Raw genomic sequence first — 25,492 nt, 5'->3', positions numbered from 1 at the left:
ATTAGATTAGATTAGATTAGATTAGATTAGATTAGATTAGATTAGATTAGATTAGATTAGATTAGATTAGATTAGATTAGATTAGATTACATTACATTACATTACATTACATTACATTAGATTAGATTAGATTAGATTAGATTAGATTAGATTAGATTAGATTAGATTTACTTTATTCATCTGTATTTATTAAAACTAGTGATGTATTTTGGTGCATTGTAAGCCACATTTGATTACATGTTGGATTAAGGGAGTAACTGTACTGGTATCGCTTTAGGTTAAGGTGTACTCATTAAGTATTGATAAGCATTAGTATTCATTTTAGGTTAGGTTAAGGGTTGGCGTATTATTATTGGCCTATTAGCATGTTAACAGATAAAAGTATAATAAGCAGTATGTTAATATTTTACAAGCATATTATTAATGCTTAGAAATGCCTTATTAATACTTAACGAGCACACCTTAATATAAAGCGTTACCACTGTAGTGTTGCTGTGCTGAAGCCTTTGTGACGTCTACTAACTAAAGCAAAACGTTTTACCAAGCAGTTAATAATGAATTGTGCCAAGTTGTGGAAAATGTTACCTTTTCTTGTTAAGACGACGTGATTGGAGGTACTTGTTCTTATCTCAATTTAGTCTTCAGGCAAATTTTTGGCGTCACTGGAAAGGCTTTTTTACTGTCACAGTTCCATCCAAAAACTATACTCAGAATTTTATAGATGACATGATGATAAAAAATAAATAAATACAGCCACTGTTAGCTTGTTTGGGTAATCAGGTTCATTCGCACTAGACCTGAGACCATACGTTCCACACACACATTTTAATTCTATGTTACTTTATTAAATTTGTTTTTTAATAAAGTTTCACCGCAGATAACTCATTACATTTAAGACAACCCATCTTAACCATGCTCAAGCAGGTATTCAGTTTTATGCCACAACTACAAAAACAAAACAACCTCTCGTAAACTGTAAACCATTGAGAACCGCCAGAGAAAGCCTGCCATTGTCACGTCGAGTGCTCCTTTGTGTTGCACTGAAACGTGCCTCGAAAGAATTAGATTTGCTCAGACACTGATGTGGCTTCTTCAACGCCTCATTGTCTTAAAGATGTGCGGTCCTCCTCCTCCCACACACCGCTGTGACTGACAGACTGTTGCTCATTTCGCTGTCTGCCAAGTGAACATTCATTACGTGTCATTTTTCTTTCCGCAGCGACAACATCTTGGTGCTGGATGTGTTTTTCGAGGCTCTGAACTACGAGACCATCGAGCAGAAGAAAGCGTACGAGGTGGCAGGTCTGCTGGGTATGTTTACTGCCTCGCCGTTTCATATGCAGCTGTCTCCTTGTGTTGGCAGGTCATTTGTCCCACTGACTATAGCGCTATAAGTCACTAAGCATTTGGCGACAGGAGCTCCGTTAGGTAAGACGTACCCTCTGGTGCCAAAGCAAACTGCCCGTGTGTCCTTGGACAACACACTTCATTAGCGCATAGCGAAACAGAGAGGCTGCGGGTTCAATCTGCAACTGGCAATGCACACAGTTGTTGTGACCAGCCTCTAAGCTCATGTGTAAGATTCAGTGAGAAGCTGAGGGTTACATTTTCTTTTCTTTTTCTGAGCGTGACACCTTGCCCCATGTTGTCTGTATAGATACAGACGGCATCTCTGGAATCGGCCATATATGGTCATTGGTCATGTTTGAAAACAGTTAAGGGGGAAAACAATTTTGAGGAAAATCTAAACTTTCTCTAATTATTCAAAAACTACTTAAACAAATGCTGAATTATGAATATAGCTTTCTCCTAAATAAAGATACAAAGACATGGAGAGGAGCAAAGTGGGAACAGTCCATACATAAATGCTACATGTGCTACTAACGCTAGCTAGCACTTGCTATGACATTTTTTCATTTTTACTAAACAATCTGCTGTGAGAAAATATCCATATGGGCCCACTTTACACTTGACTTTATTTGTCTGTGATAAATAAGTTCTTCTTTTTAGCCATTTTCTGGTGGAATATGAACTTATTTATCACACATAAGTAAAGTCAAGTGTAAAATGGGCTCATATTATTTGCTTTCTTGTATTTATGCAACTGTGAAGCACTTTGAATTGCCTTGTGTATGAATTGTGCTCTACAAATAAACTTGCCTTGCCTTGCCTTGCCTATGGATATTTTCTCACAGCAGATTGTTCAGTAGAAGTGAAAAAACGGCAGTTGTAGCTAGTGCTAGCTAACCGCTAGCATTAGCCGGATGCTAACATGTAGCATCAGGTTAGCATTCGCCATTACTTATGTATTTATGGGCTGCTGAACCACTTTGCTCCTCTCCATGTCTTTGTATCTTTATTTAGTAGAAAACTACTACAAATACAGCATGTGTTTATAGTAGTTTTTGTATAATTAAAGAAAGTTTTGATTTTTGATTATTTTCCCCCTTAAAGGCCCTATACCTGATTTTTGATTGCAAATAATTAAAGGGGAAGCCACTAAATTAAAATGTTAGTTGTGGTCCAAGCTCATTCGGAACTTTACTAATATATTTGTAGCATCTAAATTCTTTACAGGGACAAATTTATCACACATTTCACAACTTGCAGGGTCACTTTTCAGGGTCACGTTCACAAAAATGCTAGAAAAATAGCTTGAAAGTTAATCAAATTGATACGAATGTTTTATAATTTGATGCACGCTGTTTTCCCCACAAACGTTTGAGTTTACAATAATAAAAGGAGGACATGATCAATTTAATTCCATTTCTTGAAGTAAAATCAGGTATAGCTCCTTTAACTGTTTTCAAACATGACCAAATATGGGCGATTCCAGAGATGCCGTCTGTATATAGTGAGACTGAAAGCTTGTGAGTTCAATCTCTTTGCGTTGTTGTCACTAATTGAGAGTTTAGACCTTAGCTACGGCAATGCATCCTGTCGAAGTGTTCAAGCCCGAGCCACTTAAAGCTCTGTTTATTCTCCAACATCATACGCATACGCAAAGGGCTTTCTGTCCGTCTTCTGTGAGAATCTGTCCGTCTGCCCTGTCAGTCGCTGTGTTTATCCAGAGCGTGTGGGAGGCATAGCAACAGCGCTATTCGTGTTCTTCTCTTTGACGAAGACACGCTGCTGCATACAGCTTAAGAGGTGATGCAGAACAAACAGACAAACTTCTTAACCTCTTACCCCCCGCCTTAAAAGTGATTTGAACAATTTGTTAACAAACCACCGCTGCTTTGTTTGTGGTCCCTGTCCTTCTTCTCTTGTTTTAGTACATTTTCTGACAGACTTTCAGTGCTCTGCGGAGGTAACTTTTAATAACACGGGCTCAACATTAGAAACATGTGAAAGCGCACATGCAGAGACGGTATACGCTTAGAACACGTTGATCTGTTAAGTGTGAAATGGGGCATTAATGAGCCCACCTTAACTTTTAACTTTAAGGTTAAGGTTCAGGTGTACTTGCAAAGAAATGTGTCCTCTGCATTTGACCAATCCTTCAATGCTGCTAGGGCAACTCGTAAGGAGCAGTTGGCGACCACAGTGCAGCGCCTGGGCACTCGTCTCCGGATGTCGAGGCTGATGGGCAGAATCACCTGGCTGGAGGATTAAATCCTTTTCATAGTCCCTCTGGGGGGAATACAAGTATTAAAGGAGCTATATCATGCTATTTTAGCCATTCCAAAGTTAAGTATAGGCATGTATATGATATATTGTACCTCTACCATTATGGAGCACTCATTTTTATGATAAATATAAGTGTTTTCTGGAGGTATTATTCAAACCCGGAAGACACAACGCTTCGATTCAGTTAACTCCGCCCCCTCTCTCCGCACATACAACTTTACCGTAATATAAATAAACAACAATAAGTGAAGTCACTTCACGATGCAGTTATACGGAGTTGACATCTGCAACACAGCTTCATAAATGGCTAACACACATGCTAATATGCTAACACACAAGCTAACCCGCGTTTGGACTGACTCACCGCTCTGCTCCATCGTTGTTTACATTATGGGACTCGCGTTGGTTATAAAAGTTAATCCACTTTGATTCTGGCGAAGGTTCACCAAACATCCATCAGAGACAGTCACAGAAAAACAATATTTTGGCTGATAGTCGCTGAATCCCGGAGAAAAAAACAGCTGAGTGGCCTCTTCCTGAAAAGGGTTGAATATAAACTCCTCGTCCTCGTAGCCAAACGCGCTTCTTTTTCTCCGTCCGTGACATTATCGTTAGTTAAGAATAAAAAACAGGTGTGTTCAGAGTAGGTAACGAGCTCCATCTTCACAGCTGCAGCGCAAACATGACTGATCTGTTCAGACGCGATGTGTTTGTTTTGGCCACAGCTGACCTGGAAGCACTTCGGGCACATCCTTTTTTTTTTTTTTTTGTTTCTTTTTTTACTCTTTGTTTCTCTCTTACGACAGAAATAATGAAAAAGCTGTTTTACAAATTAAAATCAGGCCGTAAGCAAAGAATTAAGACATTACATTACAGACGTCGAGCACTTCCGTTCCGTTGTTACGACACAACTGAACACTCAGTCGTTCACCAGGAGAGGGAGGAGCAGCTGCTCAGAGTGCACGATTCAGGAGGATTACTGAGAGCTGCGTGAATGAAGCCACAAACCACTCTGGGGGTGTTTTTGATAAGGAAATAGCATAACAACATGGCTAAAAGCTCCAAAAAGTCGATTTTGCATGATATAGGACCTTTAATGGGATGATTGGGGGGGGGGGGGGGGGGGGGGGGTCTCTGGCCAGAAAACCAGTGTCTCTGGCCAGAAAACCACAATTGCAACTTTGCTGCCTACGGGTCGGAGCCTCCAATATACACTAATGGAATCACGAAGAAGAAGCTAACAGGCTAACGGGCAAAGCTAACTGTGGGCTAGCACCACTTAAACAGTATTTACAGCCAAGTTCGAGTGAAAAAATGTATCTCCATTGTGTAATTGGATGAACAATATCCCCCTCTCAATTTGTCTTTTCTGTTAGTGTAGTATTTACTCTCACGGACAATTAATGAGCAAAAAACTGCAACATGCTACAACACCTGCAGTGGCACTTATGGCCTCTAGGGGCATGAGTTCCTTAGTAATGCTTTAATGTTTTTGGTTGATGGGGAAACTGGAGAACCCCGAGGAAAACCCATCCAACATGCAAACTCCACACAGAAAAGCCCACACTGTCGGGGAATTGAACCCGCAGCCTTCTTTCCGTGAGGAGAGAGTGCTAACCACTCAGCCACCATGCTGCCCAAAATGTAAAGTTTGGGGGTTAATCTCCTCTACATCAATACGGTTGTCGTGCCTTTGGGCAAGACACTTCACCTACACCACATGTAAAATGTTGTGACAAGCTTTTTACTATATCTTATGAACAAAAGATCATATAGACATCATATCTTTGAAAACAAAAGATCCACAGTATGTGTTATTGTAATAATAGAATAAATAATAGTCTCTGAATAGGCAATTGGGGAATTGGGCGGGAGGGGCTCGGAGTAGAGTCGCTGCTCCTTCACGTCGAAAGGAGCCAGCTGAGGTGGCTCGGGCATCTGTTCCGGATGCCTCCTGGTCGCCTCCCGCGGGAGGTGTTCCAGGCATGTCCTAGTGGGACAAGGCCTCGTGGAAGACCCAGGACACGGTGGTGGTACTATGTCTCCGAGCTGGCCTGGTGTCGCCTCGGGGTCCCCCCAGAACAGCTGGAGGAGGTGTGCGTGGATCGGGAAGTTTGGGCATCTCTGCTGAGACTGCTGCCCCCGCGACCCGGCCCCGGATAAAGCGGAAGAAAATGGATGGATGGATAGGCAATTGGCTGGGTGATAATTCTAATTCTAATGATGAAATGTACAATAATTGTCTAAAATTGCTTAAGCCTGAACTAACCTTTATGCCACATGCAAATATATTATTATCTATAGTTTACATAACAGAAAGCCCTTAAGAAACCAGCCGTATTGACAGACTTACAGCACCTACCTCACTCTCTCCACACGCTCCCAGCCTCAGGTTAAGCCCCAGCTTGTTTTCTTGAGTAAAGCCTTGAAAGTTATAAACAACAACATTTAGGAAGGCCTCTCTGTCCCGCTGAGCCGATTTTCTTTACGCTCCAGTCTTCTGTAGAGACACGATGCCCAGTGGGAGAGAGACTCATAGAATTGAACCAGCCCCCGGAGTCTGTGGTCCGTAATGAGGAACATAAATCATGGACTTAGCCCCTGAGTCCACCGTTCGGGTCACCGCCGGACAAGGCACAGGAGATTTCAGATAAAAAACAGTTTTGTAGGAAACAAACTGTGCACTTCATAAGGATCACTCAGAGGTGGTGAATAGCAATCTTAGGAGTTGATTTATAAGCAGACAAATAAAACGTTCAAGGGAGATGAGAAAAGCGTAGTTGTAGTGTTCCTGGTTTAAGGACTGAATGATAAAGTCAATGTGCTTCATGTGCACTTTGTATAGCTTTATAGTGGTTGTTACAGGTAACTACGGCTATCTGCTTCTTAAAGAGTACAGACTTACTTAAAACTGCCTGTCAATCTGAATATGACTGCATCTGACCAATTAAAGCAGTGGCTGGGGAAACATAGACGGCCTGTGTCTGTATTGAGCTGTATTAAACAGGAAATTACGGATCCACAATGAAGTGATTGGCAGATCATCACAGTCAGGTCATGGTTTGATTTTATTTATATTTCCCACTCGACTAAGTATCTGTGACGTGTTATTTTTGCTGCCAAGTTTTGAGACTCCAGATTGAGTTTACGGTTATTTTTGAAACAGGTCCAGGAGCATAAACATCTGAGAGGAGACTGAATTATGAAGTGCTAATACACTACAAGAATCACAGGCATTTCAAAACCTCTTTGTTAAGGGTCGATAGTTATCAGACAGATATTCAAAATTATTTTTAGAGGTCGTTGTAATAAGAACCTATACCTGACTTGTTTTCCCGTACGTAGGGAAACATTATTTTTGACCCAAAGAAGTTTGATGAAAAATGATGATGTGTAGATGATCCCAAATGATTGATTTGTGACACAAAGGGGTAAACCTTTTTTTGTCAGATATTGACACCATAGTACGACCGTGACAGTAAAAACATCTATTAGGTATTTCATCCAAATAGAAGTAGAGTGCCTTTAAAAACAGTAACTACAGATACAATTTGCAACCATTAAAATGCAGTTTTGATTTGATTGTGAATAACTCTGCAAACCCAAATTGCAATATCACAATATTTGAGCGTTGAACAATTACTTTTACAATAATTCCTTTCTACACCGGGTGGTAATGCAGCAATTGGAGCAGTATGAACAGGCGGGACTAACACGCACAGATTGTCAGTGAAATCAACCAATCAGCAATTAGAGGACGTGACGACAGTTGTGCATCAAGACGACAGCTGTAGTCCAACTCAGAAAACATGAACTGAATATAAACTGACGGGAGCGCGGAGGCAAAATCCTCGACTCCTTCATCCATGATAAGTTTTGGCTAAGAACTTCTGCGTGTGTCACATGGTGTCACTGTTGATAGAGCGACCACATAGCGGCGCGTGTTGTACTGACGTGTTGTCGGCCTCGGCTGCCAATCAGTCACTTGTTTACCGTGTGTGTCCAGACTCACCTTCTTTCACGCAGAAGAGAAGTGGGTGTGGTTTACCAGGCTAATAGTCGACCACATGTTGTGACAAAAAATTACACCCATTTGTGCCAGACCTAAGCCACTTCAGTGTATGAGGACTGACAGTGGCTTCCCCAAAAGGGAAAGTCTAAAATATATTTACAGATATCAGACATTTACAGATCGGCCTAACACTCTGTCACTCAGTGATAGGCAGTGTCAAATATAGAAATACATATCTGCTAAACACAACTTCCCACCTGTGAGATGATGCGTTCACTGTGATAATAACAGCTCCACAGCAACAAGATAGTGAGAGTTTGCAGAGGCGGCGTTTTCAGGCAGATTGGGTTCACAAAAAGTTACAAAACTTACAGGATGTCATGACCTAGGTGTGAACCCAACAACTTGGCTGCAGATACACCGTGTAAAAGAAGAGATTTAATTAAAATAGTAATTATTACAAAAACAAAACGATTTGTTGTTTACAAATTCTGCTTGTTTTGAATCTACAGGTGACATCGGCGGTCAGATGGGTCTGTTTATTGGAGCGAGTATCCTCACCATTCTGGAGCTGTTTGACTATGCCTATGAGGTCAGCAAAACTAACTTTGTGTTTTGTACTTTGTGTGAATATGGCTTTCTGAACCAGAACTATGATGCATTTATATATATTTCAGACAATTCACACAGATAAGACTTGACAAAGACTTTTTATAATGTATGTAATTTCTGCTTTTACTGTGTCGTGAAGCACTTTGTGGCCTTTGCCTTTGAAAGGTGCTATATAAATGAAGATTACGTACTTACTTACTTACAAAAGGCTGGGATGGTACAGGTTTAGGGCTAAGTGCTCATGAGGGCACTTTAAGAATTACTTTTTAAGTGCCACTTGCCATCATTATAGAGCTATTCAAGTCTCGGTGATGTTTCAAAGGCTCTGACAGTCGCATAATAGTTTGGGCTCCACTGTGTTTTAGTAAATTACATACTGTAGCAAGGACCTTTTTCCGGTGTAGAAATAGGCACATAGTGATGTTGAATTACTATGGCAACCAAGTACAGTATGGAAAAGTTTTAAATTGGTTTTATTTGTAAGAAAGATATAGCAAAAGTCCAAAGTGTAGAGATGAGAATAAATGAATGGAGTAAATTCACTGAATACATTTTTTCTCAACTTTTTCAGCCCTCAACTTTATCCTATTTGCTGTTAAAAGGAATGAGCATTTTGTCTCTTGTCTGATATAAACTTGAACACAAACAAAGACACCCAGTGCTTCAATGTATCTGATTCAAAGTATAGTATGTATGTCTTTATGTCTAACAGCGTAAACAACAACTACCCACCTAGTGTTTCGAATAAAGGCTTCATAAGTGGATGCGCAGCGCACAAAGCCCTTTTACAAATGTCTGCTTTTCCAATACACCAAAAGACTTAAAAAATGTTGTGAAGAGTGCTTCACTTAAAACTATAAATCACCACTTTGACTTTCTGATGTGCAGGTGGTAAAAGAGAGACTATTGGATTTACTGAGCAGAGAGGAAGAGGAGGAGAGCCACGCTGAAGAGGTGGTAAGTGGTGCCTTAACTCGGCGGCTTTGAATGTCAGGATCAGGTCTTTCTGATGATGCATATCAAAACGCAGTCTATGCTTCATCACACTGCCTAAAAAATTGTTGGCGTATCAGTGGGAAAAGCTTCACACTGCAGCCCATGCGGGGTATGTTGAAAAAGTTACTGCAGTAATAAGTCACAATGCCAATGGGAACTAATGTATGTTCATTTAATAAACATCCACCTGTTCAACTTCAGAGTTTGAAAGCGTATTCAAATTATTGATACTGCCTCCAAGACTTGGCAAGAGAGGGAGGAATTTAATAAGAAACCATGTACAGAAATTGCTTTTCAAAGTCAGGATAAGCACAGCCAAATGCTGAACGAAGTTCTTTGTCAATTCGACATGGGAGTTTGGCATAAAAGAGGCAAATGACTTTAAATTGTTGTTGTAAAATGCAGTACAGGGGAAAAGGACTTGTTACAAAAAAAAAAAAAAAAGTGGTTGCAGGTGATGATGATGAAACAGTTCAAATGTCAAACCTATAAGATTTAAACTGTAAAGATTGAAAGATGTAAATTGTGAGAAAGTAAGGAATGAATCTGGCCGTTGTTGCTGCCTGTTACCGTTGTCATTGCCAACGCTTCTCAAATGACATAAAAGTAAATGAGGGCAGGCGAGATATAGTTCGGCGGGGGGGTCTCCACCCTCCACACCTGCTGTAAAAAACTTGTCTTTTAACGCATCATACAGAGTAGGACGCAAGCATTGCCCACATGTCCACCGGTTAGGGAAGATGGGTGGGGGCCTGTTGGGGGGGGGGGGGGGGGGGACGGCTATAGTGCCCACTCACAACTGGTCCACTCTACACCCTGTTTTTAATGCACTGTATTTTATAGGGCTTACACAAATAATAATGATATCATAAAAGACTTAACAAAATAAATAAAACATTACAACAGTAGAAATGGCAATGACAACAAGAGAGTAACGAGATTATGGAGCACGATCGGCATGTTTAATGCCTTCAAAATATGCGTAATAAGAGTGTTAATATGATAAAGAAAATTACATCTGATGTCAACATATGGTCTATTTAACTTGGGTGACTTGATCAGACAAACAGAAGTGTCCATTCAATTTGAAGTAACTTTGAAAGGCTGTAAATGAGTAAGAATTTATAATAATAATAAAAACTGTAAAAAGGGTTAGGAAACATAAGTTTTACTTCTACCTACTCTTTTTCGGATAATAATGTTTTGTTTTTTGTTTGTTATGGTATGTATCCACATAAGGAACAAGACTACTACTACAAATTTACGCACTATACATTAACTACAACTAATTATCCCAGTACAGCGCTAAAGAGGGTACGCACATTTCAAATCTAAACAGAACAACATTGCAAATTGAGTGAAAAACTAATGAATATCAATGCAGACTTGCCACTCAATCTGAATGCAACCCGCCATGCTGTGACATCACATCACGCCTTCTGTTGATACTTGAACACTCAGTTTCATCACTTTCAAGCTGTGTGCGTGCTCAAAGGTTGTAATGGTTCCGGTTTTCACAAAGAACTGGTCCACACCAACCAGACCAACAATGTTCAGTCCCTTCGAGGGCATTTTTTGTGATTGTTGCGGGGTAAAATGCCTGATTTCACGGGCCATTTTTCCAAAAGATTTTTTTCTGCTTAAAACAATATATTTTTACATGAAGAATTAACTTGATTAATTATTAGAATTAACTTTTCTTTAATAAAAGACTTAAAATATCTGTTATGTTAGATAATTGTATCATTTAAAAAAAACAGAACCATGTGCACCCCTCCCCTCTCGTCTCCTCCGCTCAGCTACAGTAAGTGGGCGGGGCTAACGGGCACCTGCCTGTTTCTGTGAGCGCAGGGTCTGACTCCACCCGAATCTGATAAGACAGAGCCATGAATGAGAATCCGAGGAGATCAGACCAAAGGACGAATGTCTGTTTATTTCACACATCCACATTGAGCTTCGGCTCTGGTTCAACAGAACTGTGACTCCTAAAGCTCACGCAGTAAAAGCACCAGCCCCTCACACCAACGCCACCGCATCACGGGGGAAAGAAGCGTCTAAACAGCGCAGCGTTTATCTCCCAGATAAAGCCTATATCGCCAAATAAAGATCCAGTAGCAGAGAGGCAACTTGGACAGAGTGCGGTAGGAGATCCATGGGAGCAGGATAGACTGGGAGCACACAGCGGCGAGTGAGAGGAGGCGGAGCTTCAGGCCCGAGTGAGAGGAGGCCGAGCTTCAGGCCCAGGCGAGTGAGAGGAGGCGGAGCTTCAGGCCCGAGTGAGAGGAGGCGGAGCTTCAGGCCCAGGCGAGTGAGAGGAGGCGGAGCGTCAGGCCCAGGCGAGTGAGAGAAGGCGGAGCTTCAGGCCCAGGCGAGTGAGAGGAGGCGGAGCGTCAGGCCCAGGCGAGTGAGAGGAGGCGGAGCTTCAGGCCCAGGCGAGTGAGAGGAGGCGGAGCTTCAGGCCCAGGCGAGTGAGAGGAGGCGGAGCTTCAGGCCCAGGCGAGTGAGAGGAGGCGGAGCTTCAGGCCCGAGTGAGAGGAGGCGGAGCTTCAGGCCCGAGTGAGAGGAGGCGGAGCTTTAGGCCCAGGCGAGTGAAACGAGGCGGAGCAGAAGCGAAAGTCCTTCAGTCTGAGGCGGAGGCATAGACGCAAAAATGTAACAAGTAAAATATATTTAAATGATCAGAAACCCAAATTGCGGATTATTGGAGTAGTGAAAGTTGCAGGCTTTTGGAAAAGTTGCAACTCCGCACTGATTTCGCGGAGTTTGCTTGATGTCGCGTTAATAGTTGCGAAATCCTGGAGAGACTCAATGTTACCACAAGGTACATCTTCAATGGGTTCAGTGTAGCGAACCCATCATCAAAATGTTCCTTTGAATAGGTTTCAGGGAGAGATCCTCCTTCTTTCCTGGGATATAGTTTGGCCCCTTGATGCAAACTTTCTGGCCAGTGGATAAACTTAAATCACTGCTGTTTTTAATTACAACTTCTGCTAATAATTACTCAAGGAAAAATAACTCTTTTTCAGAATAAAACTTTCGGTTCAAGAAACCTTTCAAGTTTTAGATTGTCTGTTGTAAAAAGCTGTCTTTCATTCTGATCCGCTATACAATTATTCAACGAAGTACCCAAGGTTGCCTTGAATTTTCATCTATTGCAAAGCTGATCAAAAGAGAGAAAGAAAGGAAAAGATTTTAAGTTTGAAAAAGGTTAAGCCTTGCCATTCAAAGGCAGAAATCACTCATTTTAAAATCAGGACCTCCCATTTGAATCACACGGTTATCATTAGTTGCATAAAATGAGTGTCAGTTGATGCAGGAATGTTACCAATGACTAAGTTCAAAGCTCATAATCATCAGGAAAACGCTCCAGTGCCGCACCATTTATTTCAGTATTGTGTCAGCATGAATAGATAATCAGTGAGGCTGGCAATTCCCCATTCACACTTTGATATTTTCTATTTATGTGTTTTTATCATTATCCAAGCATGATGACATCGCCGCACAACCTGAAACTCCTAATCAGCTCTGAATGTATTAAAGACAACATTCATTTACAATTCAGTCCACCAAAACACAAGCGGGTTTCAGGTTACTTTGATTCAGAACTCAGACGTTTAGCAATAGGAATCGGAAGTGTAAAACTCTGTCACCTCAGTCTCAATTCAGGTAAATGCACTCTCTCTCCCTTCCGTCATCCTCCTGTTTCAATACCTCCACCATCGACCCCATTTCTCCCGCCGCCGCCGCAGAACTATCAGGTGCTAAACAGCGAGTGCAAGCTGAAAAATACAATATGCTACTGCGTGGGCGTGTTGCTACTGATGGAACACTTTTCACCACAAATTTGATATGTAAATGAGAACATGCTACTGGAAAATGCACAAATGACTCTGCTCCGGATCCACTTTTGCATGTGCTTCCCCTTCTGCACATCAGCAAACACTTGGTAAATGAGTGCCAAAAACGGAAAAACTCGCTTTTATGTTTTTTTAATTTAATTTAATTTAATTTATTATTACGAAACTAGACACTCTAGTACACCTTATGTGTGATTTTGGGAGCTCTGTGATGAGCAGAAGTGAAATAATTGAGGATCAAAAACTTGACAAAAGTCAGATCGGGACATTTCATATATATTATTATGTTTCTTTCCTTTTCTTTTTGGCCGAGGGGGCGTGGTGTTGCGTAGTGAACAACTGTAAAGCCGGTACTTCTCTCTCGCTCTCTGGAGCGCGTTTGACAAAGCAGAGCGGCTTCCCTTGGAAAAATCAAACAGTTGAGATTTTAACGTTTCTCTGAGTTTTAAATGGTCAAAATCGGTTCAAGGACGACTGAGAAACATCCTGATAAATCTTCAATCTGAGAACCAGGCTGTTTAAATGTTGTTCGGTTCTTTGGGTCACAAGTTAAAAAATAAAATAGTAAAATTCATAGTTTAAATAATCTGGTTAAAATATTGGTAGCAGTAAGGTTTCAATTCATAAATAAGTAAGTTATATTCATTTCATAATAATTTTAGTATTGTCACGTAATGCACGCATGCGCAGTTGCGCCGAAAACTTTACAAAATGTAAATGAGCAGAGTCCATCATTGTAATCACCACCCGTCGTCAGGAGCACACAGCCCGTTGGTATGTACCAAATTCGTAACGTGAAAGTATATAACATAAGCTACAGTTTGTTTACATGTTAGTTTAGGATGTTTAAAGTCTAGTGCGTGGATAGTTGGTGGGATTGTTGCGCTATGTCCGTGTTGGGGGGCTTAATTGGTAATTAACGTGGCGCGCATGGTGCCCTCCGCTTCGAACAAAGTGCCCACACTCGTAATAAATTACCAAGTAAACTAACGTAGCAGACGGTTGTGTGGCGGGCGGCGGAGGTGTCGTTTTCGTGAAATTTAATTAATATAATAAAGATACAAAGTTGTACCTAGCGTGTGGGAGCTGTACTCCGCGCATGCGTGTTAGACGCTGTGCATGATGGGAGATGTAGTCTGCGTTATTTTCGAGGCTGCTGTGAAAGGCTACAAGGTTTAGATGATGGGGCTTTTGTTTGCAGTAGTTATTGTTATTTTTAGATTATATATAACAACTTACATGTTTTGTTGTAACCTGTTTTCATTGGATATACTGTATTTGTAACAGTGATTTATTTCTTTATTTTCAGGTTTATGACCTGTGGTCTGTGATCTATGGTCTGTGGTCCTTTGTAAAATAAAAATACAAGACTAATGACAAACACGAGTCATGCCATGTGTGCTGCCTGTCACTAGCCCATTCGGATGGCTGAAAATTTAAAAATATCCGAACAGTCATAAACCAGAGGCCTGCCAAACAAGCATTGTGGCCCTGTTTGATGCCAAAACAAAGCCTGAAGACCAGAAAATAAAGTAACTGGTTACCCTATCTGGCTAAGTTAAAAGCCCATTACTGCCTACTTAAGAAGTTATCTGCAAACCTAAGAGGGACGCAAATTGAGAAGATGGCAGAAAAGGAGAAAATGGAGAGGTTACGGCAGAAGCGTTCGGCAGCCCAAACTGCGTTCACCAAAAGAGCTAACAATCTCACCTCCAGGGCCAATGCACTAGAAGAAAGGGATCTGAAGGCAGAGTGGAGGGACTTCAAAGGAGAGCATGCTAGAGTTGGAGATGCCGGATTTGATTATGCTATGGCCTTACGAGAATTAGAAGACGAAGAGGCCACAAAAAAGGCAGATCAGGTTGACGAGAAAACATTTGAATGCGACCGCAAGTTTGATGCAGTTAAACGCCTCGTCCTAAACAGTCTCTGGACCAGATTTGCTGAGGAACAAATCTCTACCCTCGTAAAAGAGGCTAATGCAGCTCTGGATGAGGCCGAAGCAATCGACCACCTACAGCTGTCTAGGAAGGAGCGTGAGCTGATAAATAGAAACTTGGAGAGAGAGGTCTGTGAAGTCAACAGTTTGGTTACTGAGTGGACGGACATGATCCCACAAGCCAAGCTAACAGAATCTAGAGACCAAAGCAGGATGATGAGAAAGCGACAGGAGAGACTGTGGGATAAGTGGGCATGGCGACGCAGCGCTTGGTCTGATGATGAAGAGGAGCAGAAAGAAAAGGTGAAACTAAACGAAGCAGGAAAGAAAGACGAAGATGAGGAAAATCAGACTAGAGAGCGAGCTGCTTCTACTAGTTCCTCTCCTAACCGTAAACTGTCCTGCCCCGTAGACAGTCACACCCCTATAAGCGAACTCCAGATTAATCCACCCAGCGCTCCCACCTTCAGCTATGGTGTACTTCCAAATGCTGCAAGCACGCCAGTACAAGTCCAAAGTGCTCCCAGCATGTATCCAGGGCCACTCAGTTTCAAGCCCCAAATCACTCTGGAACGAGCACGCCTGCCCACATTCTCTGGAAACATGAGAGACTACTACCGTTGGAAAGCTGAATGGGAGGACCTTCAGCAGCTGGGGAACCCTCATGGATTGGAAAATGTAAGAAAGTTCCATCTTTTAGGAAGTCTGGACGATAAAGTCAAGAGAGACCTCGTGCTGTCCAGCTGTGGATCTGCCACCGACGTGTTCAGGCTCCTAGACAACAAATATGGAAACAAGCCGAAAATAGTGCTACTTATCTCGAAAGAAGTGCACGGTCTACCGCCTGTCAAGGGAAACAGTCCTAGAAAGACAATTGAACTAATTCAAGCTGTGGAAAGAGCTCTTCGTGACCTCCAAGTCCTGGGGGAAGAAGATGCTGTGAAGAATCGCTTAGTGGCACAGTCAATTGAGAGTAAGCTACCAGACTCCCTGAAAGAAAAGTGGCTAACTCACAAGAACGACCCAGCAAGCGGCTTCTCTCCCAGAAATCACTTTGATTGCCTACTGGACTACCTGAAGAGACAGGAAGACATTCTTGAAGAGTTAGACCAGCTGCAGCCCTGCTCAAAAGACTATACTGAGAGGTCACAGGAAAAAAGTAGAGAAAAGAAGGCATTTACCAAGGCTACATCCATCCAAAAGGGCTCTCAACCTAATTCATGCATAATCTGTGGGGATGAAGGCCATGCAGGTAGATTGTTTGCCTGCAAAGCCTTCAAGAAGCTCAACCTGTCAGGCAAGAAGGCTCAACTGAAGAAGTCAGGAGTGTGCCTCAAATGTTTGCGCCTCCATGATGAAGACGGCAGTTGCACTGACAAGTTTCTGTGCTCTAAAGAAGACTGTCGAAAAGGAGGGTCCTCTGACCACAACTACTTACTCTGCCCATTGCCACAGACAAAAAAGAATGACAAAAAGAATGGAGAGCAAAGCAAAGTGAAAGTGGAGAAAAAAGGACTTGGACTTGGATTAACAGACAAACAAGAGGAGGTTCTTGCCAAACTCTCTCCAGAGCTGAAAGCAGAGGTCAAAGAAGCTTTCTCAAATAAGATCTCAACAACAGTGTGCACCAGTGCAGACAGCGAGCCAAAAGAGTACCCTGTAGTAATGATGCTACTCTCTGTGACAACTAACTCGGGCCAACTAATCGGTACACTAATCGACCTCGCTTCAGATACCAACTACATCTCAAATGAAGCTGCTGAGCGTTTGAAGCTGAAGGGAGAAAACATCAAATTGATTGTGCAAGGAGTTGGTGGAATGGAGAAGATAGTTGCGACCAAAAGGTATACTCTGAGACTAAGAGTAAAAACGCAGAAGGGTACAGTGACTGAGCACAAGCTCCTATGTTACGGCTTGGAGAACATTGCAAAAGTGAACCAAGCAGTCACGCCACAGCAACTACTGAAATTCTTTCCTGACATCGCCGCTCACGACTTGGTCCGCCCAGAGAAGATCGACTTACTAATAAGTCACAGGGAAGGTCGCCTGGTCCCACAGCCGATCAAAGTGGAAGGAGACCTTGTCCTTTGGGATGGTCCTCTGGGAATAACGGTCGGTGGAGCCCATCCTGATCTCTTCGAGGATGTAGACCTAGCGGTGCACAGATCTGAAACTCACTTCGCACGTTCAATGAGATCAGCTTCGAAGGCTTACAGAGAAGTCCTTGTTGACCCAACCGAACCTGCCAAAACTGAAGTGGAAAATGGAGAAACCATCATCCGGAGTACTGCAGTTACCAACAAAGAAGTTTTTAATTGGTTCAAGTGGGATAGCGTCGGTGCTGCCTGCGACCCTCAATGCGGTGGCTGCAAGTGCGGTAGATGTCCCCCTGGTGGGAAAGAAATGACTTTAGGAGAGGAACGAGAAATAGAAAAGATCAAAGAATGCCTCACCTACGTGCAAGCAGACAAGCACAGCCAATCTCCTCACTGGGACGCGGCTTACCCATGGAAAGGAGACCCTGCAACACTGCCAGACAACCGACGCGCCGTGGAGGCGACTTTCCTGAACACTGAGAAACGCCTCCAGAGAGAGCCGGAGTGGAAGGCTGCGTACAGGGAACAAATCCACGAGATGGTCTCAAGGGGAGCTGCCACCAGACCGACTCAGGAAGAACTCGACAGCTGGAAGGGACCGAAGTGGTACATCAGCCATTTAGTGGCGCCTAATCCACACTCATCTTCCACCCCTGTCAGAATTGTATGGAACAGCAGCCAAGAGTTCCACGGGGTGAGTTTGAACGACCTCCTGTACAAAGGCCCAGATGTCCTCAATCAAATACGAGGAGTCCTTCTGAGATTCAGGACTGGATTGTACGCTGCCTTGGGCGATGTCAAGAAGATGTACAATTCTGTTTGGCTAAAGGACAAAGAAGTTCATCTCCATCGATTTCTCTGGAGAGACAACCCAGAAGATGAGATTCAAACCTTTGCTGTCGTCAGAGTGAACATCGGGGATAAGCCTGCTGGCTGCATTGCCCAGGTCGCCATGAGGGAGACTGCTAATCTTCCACAGTTTGCAGCCATGGTTGAAGAACGCCGTGTACTGGTCGAAGACAGCTATGTCGACGACATTCTGACATCCCACAATGACATCGAGGCCCTGGAGAAGATCACCAAGGGCGTTGAAAAGATCTTGAAGACTGGAAGCTTCTCCCTAAAACCGTGGGTCTTCACAGGCCAAAGTGGGAGGTCAGAAACTTCAACTAACTCCAACAACAGTGAGACAACTTCGTCTGTGCCTAAGACTCTGGTGTTGCCTAATCAGATGCGAGACGAAGAAAGTAAAGCGCTGGGTGTTGGCTACGAACCTGAGACCGACAAACTTCGTGTGATGACGTCTATCAATTTCTCAAAGAAGCGAGGCAAGATGAGGACGGGAATTGATTTGAAGGAAGATGAGGTACGAGGTGGCACTCCAAACCCCTTAACTCGTCGTGTGCTTCTAAGTCAGGTCGCTGGGTTCTACGACCCTATCGGTCTTGCCACACCAGCAAAGCAGAAAGGAGTAATGCTTGTAAGGGAATCCTACCAAGAGGCAAGTATAGGCAATTCAACTAAAGACACTTGGGATGAACCACTGTCGCCAAAACTCCGGGAGGCTGCTATAAGACTCTTCGAAGAGTACGTGAGGCTGGGCCAGATAAAGTTCGAACGAGGGCTCACACCTTTTGGAGCAGTGGGCTGCCCTATGGGTGTCACGTTTTCAGATGGAAGTGAATCTTCTTACGGCGCCGTGCTTTATCTGCGCTGGGAAACGCAAGAAGGAGTTGTCGTGCGGTTGGTTGAGTCAAAAGCCAAACTTACTCCTCTCGACCAGAAAGGGGACGTGATCAAAGCAGAGTTATGTGGCGCTGTCTTTGCAACACGTCTGAAAAGGTACTTCGAAAAGCACTGTCGCCTTGAGGTCGCCCGCTGGGTCCACTTTGTGGATAGCCAAACCATCTTAGGAGCAATCCAAAAGGATAGTTATGGTTACCAAACATTCTTCTCCAACCGAATCGGTGAGATACAGATGGCTGGGCCAGTGGAAGACTGGAGGTGGGTTGACGGCAACCTCAACATATCTGACATCGTCACTAGGGGTGCAACTCCTGAAGAGCTCGATGAAGAGTCAGAATGGCAACAAGGCCCTGAGTTCCTAAAACGACCTGAGGCTGAATGGCCCGTGAAGATGGCCAGCGAAATTGTAACCAAAGTTGCCGACAACGTAAAAAAGTTGCAAAGAAAGGCATTCTCAGCTGTAACCACCAGAGCTCAATCGCGAAAGGTTTCGAGGCCCAGCAGCACTGATGATGGCGCTAACATGAGAGTTAGTACACTGCAACCACTGCCGAAAGACCAAGGTCAAACTCAAGCAGCAGAAAGGCCGATAAGGAAACCTTGGGGCGTGGCTCTCGTGCGCCTGGTGGAGCCAAGACGGTTCAGTAGCTTGTCAAAACTATGTGGAACTGTTGCCTGGGTTCGACGAGCTGCAGAATTTTGGCTGAATGTGACATTCCGAGCCTTGAAGTCAGCAAAGTGGGAGGCAAAGAGTTCTAAACTGTCTGCAGAAGAGAGAACTATGGCTTTCCAAGATTTAGCCCTTGCTGCCCAGGACGGCATGAACTTCAAGACTACAGCCTTGAACCGCCTCGTTGTAACCAAAGATGAAAACACAGGACTCTTGCTATGTGGCGGTAGAGTCCAATCTTGGAGTGAAGATGGTAGAGCGGTACCATTGGTCCCTTTCCAGTCATGGTTGGGGACTTTGCTGGCTAGAGAAGCTCACAAGGCCAATCATGAAGGTGTTGCTGCTACTCTGCTACGCACAAGAAGAAAGGCTTGGGTCATTGAAGGCCGAAGGATAGTCAAGAAGACTATAAACGAGTGCGTCACTTGCAAGAAGCAAAGAGCAAGGCTATGCCAACAAGTAATGAGCGACCTTCCTCATGAGCGTACTAGCAGGGCAAACCCATTCGAGTATACCACGTTGGACCTTTTTGGTCCTTTCGAAGTGAGGGATGCTGTGAAGAAACGGACCAAGAAAAAGGTTTGGGGAATTGTGTATTGCTGCATGGCTTCCAGAGCAGTCCATGCGGACCTTGTTGACGACTTGTCTGCCGAGAGTTTTCTTCAGGCCTACTCCAGATTCACTGCCCTGAGGGGACACCCCCGGAAGTTATGGTCCGACAGAGGCACAAATTTCATCGGTGCCAAGTCTGCTCTGAGAGATCTACACAAGCACTTAGCATGCTTACAGAAGGCGTCAGTCGAGAACATAGCATCCCAAAATGGAACTGAATGGCAGTGGGATTTCCATCCCGCGGACTCGCCCCACAGAAATGGAGCGGCCGAGGCAGCTGTCAAACTAATCAAAAGAGCTCTCAATAGCCTCAGCGGAACAACCGGCTGCTTCACTTGGGGGGAGTTCCAAACTCTTCTCTACTCAGCAGCCAACCTGACTAACGAACGACCCATCGACGCCAAGGCACAAGAGCAAGAGGATACAGTGGAGTACTTGACTCCTAACTCTCTCATCCTGGGGCGCACCGGACAAGGAGGAGATATGCATGGGATCGACTTGGAAACTCACCCTTGGCGCAGGCTGAGAGCTGTTCAGGCTGGGGTCGACAAGTTCTGGTTAAAGTGGAGTGAACTAGCGGGACCAAACTTGTTTATCCGGCACAAGTGGCACAGAGCGGAAAGAAGTGTCCAGGTTGGGGATCTGGTTTGGATCGCGGACCAGAACGCCCTGAGAGGACAGTTCCGGCTTGGTCGAATCGTCGTCACCTATCCGGACAAGACTGGAGTGGTTCGAGATGCTGACGTGGCGACCTGTATCGGCCTTCCTGCCTGTCTTGTTTCCAGGACCAAGGCAAAAGACTCATCCTTACCCTCGACTATCGTCCTTCGCAGAGATGTGCGGAGACTGGTCGTGTTGATTCCCATTGAAGACCAGCTTAAGGTATAAAGTCCTCACCATGGGGTACCCAAGAGACTTTTGTTTGTTTAGTTAGTGGGTAACCCTGGGAGGCAGCTGAGTGCTTCAGGGGCATACCTACACTCAGTAGGAGGCAAGGTGGTGGGGCCTACCTCCTTAGTGAGTTTGAGCTAATGATAAAGTTTGAAGACACCAAGGTAGAACTTAAGTTGTTGTTTCCACTGAAAGACTCAAGTGACTGTGTAGTGGCCTCCTTGGATTTGCATCAGTCGGCCAAGTGGGAGGTGTTCGGTTCTTTGGGTCACAAGTTAAAAAATAAAATAGTAAAATTCATAGTTTAAATAATCTGGTTAAAATATTGGTAGCAGTAAGGTTTCAATTCATAAATAAGTAAGTTATATTCATTTCATAATAATTTTAGTATTGTCACGTAATGCACGCATGCGCAGTTGCGCCGAAAACTTTACAAAATGTAAATGAGCAGAGTCCATCATTGTAATCACCACCCGTCGTCAGGAGCACACAGCCCGTTGGTATGTACCAAATTCGTAACGTGAAAGTATATAACATAAGCTACAGTTTGTTTACATGTTAGTTTAGGATGTTTAAAGTCTAGTGCGTGGATAGTTGGTGGGATTGTTGCGCTATGTCCGTGTTGGGGGGCTTAATTGGTAATTAACGTGGCGCGCATGGTGCCCTCCGCTTCGAACAAAGTGCCCACACTCGTAATAAATTACCAAGTAAACTAACGTAGCAGACGGTTGTGTGGCGGGCGGCGGAGGTGTCGTTTTCGTGAAGCACTAAATTTAATTAATATAATAAAGATACAAAGTTGTACCTAGCGTGTGGGAGCTGTACTCCGCGCATGCGTGTTAGACGCTGTGCATGATGGGAGATGTAGTCTGCGTTATTTTCGAGGCTGCTGTGAAAGGCTACAAGGTTTAGATGATGGGGCTTTTGTTTGCAGTAGTTATTGTTATTTTTAGATTATATATAACAACTTACATGTTTTGTTGTAACCTGTTTTCATTGGATATACTGTATTTGTAACAGTGATTTATTTCTTTATTTTCAGGTTTATGACCTGTGGTCTGTGATCTATGGTCTGTGGTCCTTTGTAAAATAAAAATACAAGACTAATGACAAACACGAGTCATGCCATGTGTGCTGCCTGTCACTAGCCCATTCGGATGGCTGAAAATTTAAAAATATCCGAACAAATGTACATGTGATTAAAAGCAATCGATCTGCGGCAACACGCGGTGTTTCAAAACGTGTCAACAATGCTATCATTGAAAATTGACTTGAAACTAATATATTTAGGCATTTGCCTCTTCCCATAACGTTAGTGTCCGTCCAGAGAAGAGAGAGTTGGAGAGAGGAGGAGAGAGGAGTTTTTCAGAAAGGAGTGTTTCATAAACCCCCGTTATCTCCGTTTCTAGAAAAAAATCAGTGATTTTGATCAAAACTAGTCTCTGTTTAGCTTAGATTTCGAGCCATAGCATTTGTCCATAGCTATAACATAGAATATGCTGTTAATGTATCACCAAGGGCTATGTTAGCTGGCAGTGGGGAACGTAAACATGCGACAAACAAAATACGAGCCTCCATTTATACCCAATGACATGCTGACAAATCAGTAACATAACAGCACATTAAGGCTCTCTTTTGAATAATGTGCTTTGTCCTTTTTTTGAATAAACACATACAGAGTGAAATGAATAATGAAATCAAAATAAATCAGAAATTAAGTGATGGTTTATGGGCTTTAAAAATGGGGCGAACGCTTTTTTGGGATTTGATCTCTTATGTAACATAATCAAAGAAATACAGATTGGAGTGCTGCAGTAGCAAAGAAACAACAAATACCACTCCAGATATGTTATTGACAAAGGAATAACATCGTAGCATGCTTTAAAGGTCAGATGGTACATTTTGCAAGATATGTGCCCTTTAATTATACAATTAAGCTATCTTTTGAAAAACTTTGTAAAGGGCAGCCACAATGAGAATGAAATATGTGAGTAAAAGAAAAAGCAGAATAGGAACCATAAACATAGTTGTTTATGTGAACTGTGCCTTTAAAAGCAGCTATCCATGGCACGTTGTTGTTGTGGCATTAACACATTTTCTCGTTTTTTCAGAGCTCCTGCGACCCTGTGGCCAACCACTCAGAGTCTATTAGCCACACTGTGACTGTCCCGCTCCAGACTGCGCTGGGCACTTTGGAGGAGATCGCCTGCTGATCCTGCCCTGTCCTGTCCCATCTGAGCTGAATATGCTAGTACAGGAGCGCCCCCTGTAGGCTATAGGAGGACTACAGCAAACAGAGACAGATGAGGGGACGGGACAGGGGCTTGTGTATAGGACAATTCTGTCACATCGTCCCCCCCTAAAAAAAGCCACAAACAGATGTCAGAGGGACTTACCAGACTTCTATCACCCCCTCTCCCTACTGGGATCTCCAAAAAGTGCACACGCAAAGACAATGTTATCGGACGACTACCCATAATGCAACATGTTTATATAAAGTGGACACATTCATAACTCGCTCACTGCCAAATAAACTGTGTACAATAGGTTTCAAAGAGCATGCATTGATCTCTCTTCTTTGCCAACGCACACGCCGGACTGCAGTGTTGCTTTCTGTGCTGTGCGCCGTCGCCCCCTACCTGCAGGAGGAGGGAAAGGCTGAGGAATCCTGCTGTGAATGTACAGTGCCAATGATGTTGTAGTTCTGATGTGACAAATTCATGCAAACTCTATTGTTTTTTGTATTGTTTAAACTAAAACGCTTTGTTTTTTTTACACAGTGTAGACAAAAAAAAAAAGTTTGGGGAAAATATTTAGCCTTATACACACTCGATTCCCGCTTCATCTAACTTGGCTCAAGGTGACTCACAAAGGCACTGCAAAAGAATACTTCCTCTGAGGAAATGGAGGTTTTATGGAGATGATTAAATTATGAGATCTTTTTTTTTAAGAAGGAACGTTTTATCATTCTCCATCTGCTTAAAAAAATCATCAATCCTGAGATATTATCAAATAATTTATTTTAATGGACATTTTTTTGGTGAATGAAAATATGATCATTATTTTTTATATATTTTTTGTACCTTTTGGCCTTTTGGTATGAATAATTAAATTTTCAATATCCATGTGCCAATTCTAGTTCCATGAAGGTTGTAATAAAACAAATCTACAAATCTATTCTGACGTAACAATTATGACACGCCATCAGAGTCTATAATGTGCCTAGTTAATGCAAATACAGCTTCTGTTTTAATGTGTTAAGTGCCAACCAGACAAATGCATTTCAAAGTGGACATATCATGCATAACTGTGGCTCATATCTGGGTATGTTTTGTGACTTAAATTAAGATGTGTGTGTATTGGAGAAGGTCAAAATTGTTTGTACAGCACATTTAATGCACAGAGCAGTATGGAATGGCCCTGTGGTGGTTAGTCGAATATCGTGATACAACCTCTTTGAATTAATTAAGTCTCCAGGAGTATTTGAGAAGTATTTGAGCGGTGAACAAAGCGTCGACTGTTAGTGAAAAGGTTTCTATAGAATGTGCTGCAGGTTTGTGTCCTCAAAATCCACTCCGGTGTTTGTCTGTACACATTACGGCTCACCATTGAAATCCGGAGAGCAGCAATTTGGAAGATTGAGTGCAACTTAATTTGTCAATCTGTTCCGCTCATCTCTTCACGCTGTCTGTAATTACAATAACATCACAGGAAGGAATGAGTTCAAATGTTTCTGAGAGTGTTTTTTGGATTCTGATTTCCATCTGTGGCTTCTGTGTGTTCTCTCTCTCTCTCTCTCATCTTTCTAACGTAAAAAAAACAAACAAAAAAAACACTTCAACATTGGACAGAGCCGCCAGAGCCAAAATGGCCGCCCTTTCTTCAGCTTCAGATGTTCGTGCCGGACCGCAGTTTCCTAATCTGTGATGCCGCTTACTTTGTGTGTTTCTAATGTGAGTCAATTAAAAGATAAAGTTGTTTTCGCAGCCGTGGCTCCCCGTCGTGCCGAGTGTTTCATTTATTTATGCGCCATTTATTTTTTACGAATCAACAGACTTTGCATTATACATGATGAAATGTGGGCAAATAAACAGCTTCATTCAAAGTTATCGTAATCTATGCAGGTTTTTACATTTGTACGAGGTAAAAAAAAAAAAAGGAAAAAAAGGAGTGCACGTTCAGGAGTGAAGAGAACCGACCACTTGAGACCAGGGGGTTCAACCGGGCCAATAGGAGGCGCTGTGGGACAGAGTTGCCAATTCACACAGCTGCATTTTTTTTTTTGTCATCAGTGTAAAAAAGGCAATTTTTTTTACTTATTTCTAATGACATAGCCTCAAATCCAAGGCTCTAATGGCAACATTTTCAAGAGGGAGCAAGAAAAGGGCTGTTTCACATCATTTCAGGAGCACATGTTCTGTAAATTTGTAC

The 25,492-nt window shown here is 43.0% G+C and overlaps 1 protein-coding gene across 2 annotated transcripts in view; it reads left to right on the top strand.

The window, feature by feature from the left end:
- asic2 (acid-sensing (proton-gated) ion channel 2) overlaps positions 1-25,053 on the top strand; it is a 572,447-nt gene extending 547,394 nt beyond the window's left edge. For both annotated transcript variants that reach the window (XM_079564463.1, XM_079564462.1), the window contains 4 exons: positions 1,220-1,311; positions 8,155-8,234; positions 9,143-9,211; positions 23,173-25,053. In XM_079564463.1, the coding sequence (XP_079420589.1) occupies positions 1,220-1,311; positions 8,155-8,234; positions 9,143-9,211; positions 23,173-23,274 (343 nt within the window). In that variant the 3' untranslated portion in view covers positions 23,275-25,053. The remainder of the gene's footprint in view (positions 1-1,219; positions 1,312-8,154; positions 8,235-9,142; positions 9,212-23,172) is intronic.
- The last annotated feature ends 439 nt before the right edge of the window (positions 25,054-25,492 follow it).

Source organism: Gobius niger (assembly GCF_951799975.1).
Source record: "Gobius niger genome assembly, chromosome: 10".
NCBI classification, from domain to species: Eukaryota; Metazoa; Chordata; class Actinopteri; order Gobiiformes; family Gobiidae; genus Gobius; species Gobius niger.
Note: the sequence above shows the minus strand (reverse complement) of the source record. Positions and strands in the feature narration are given on the sequence as shown.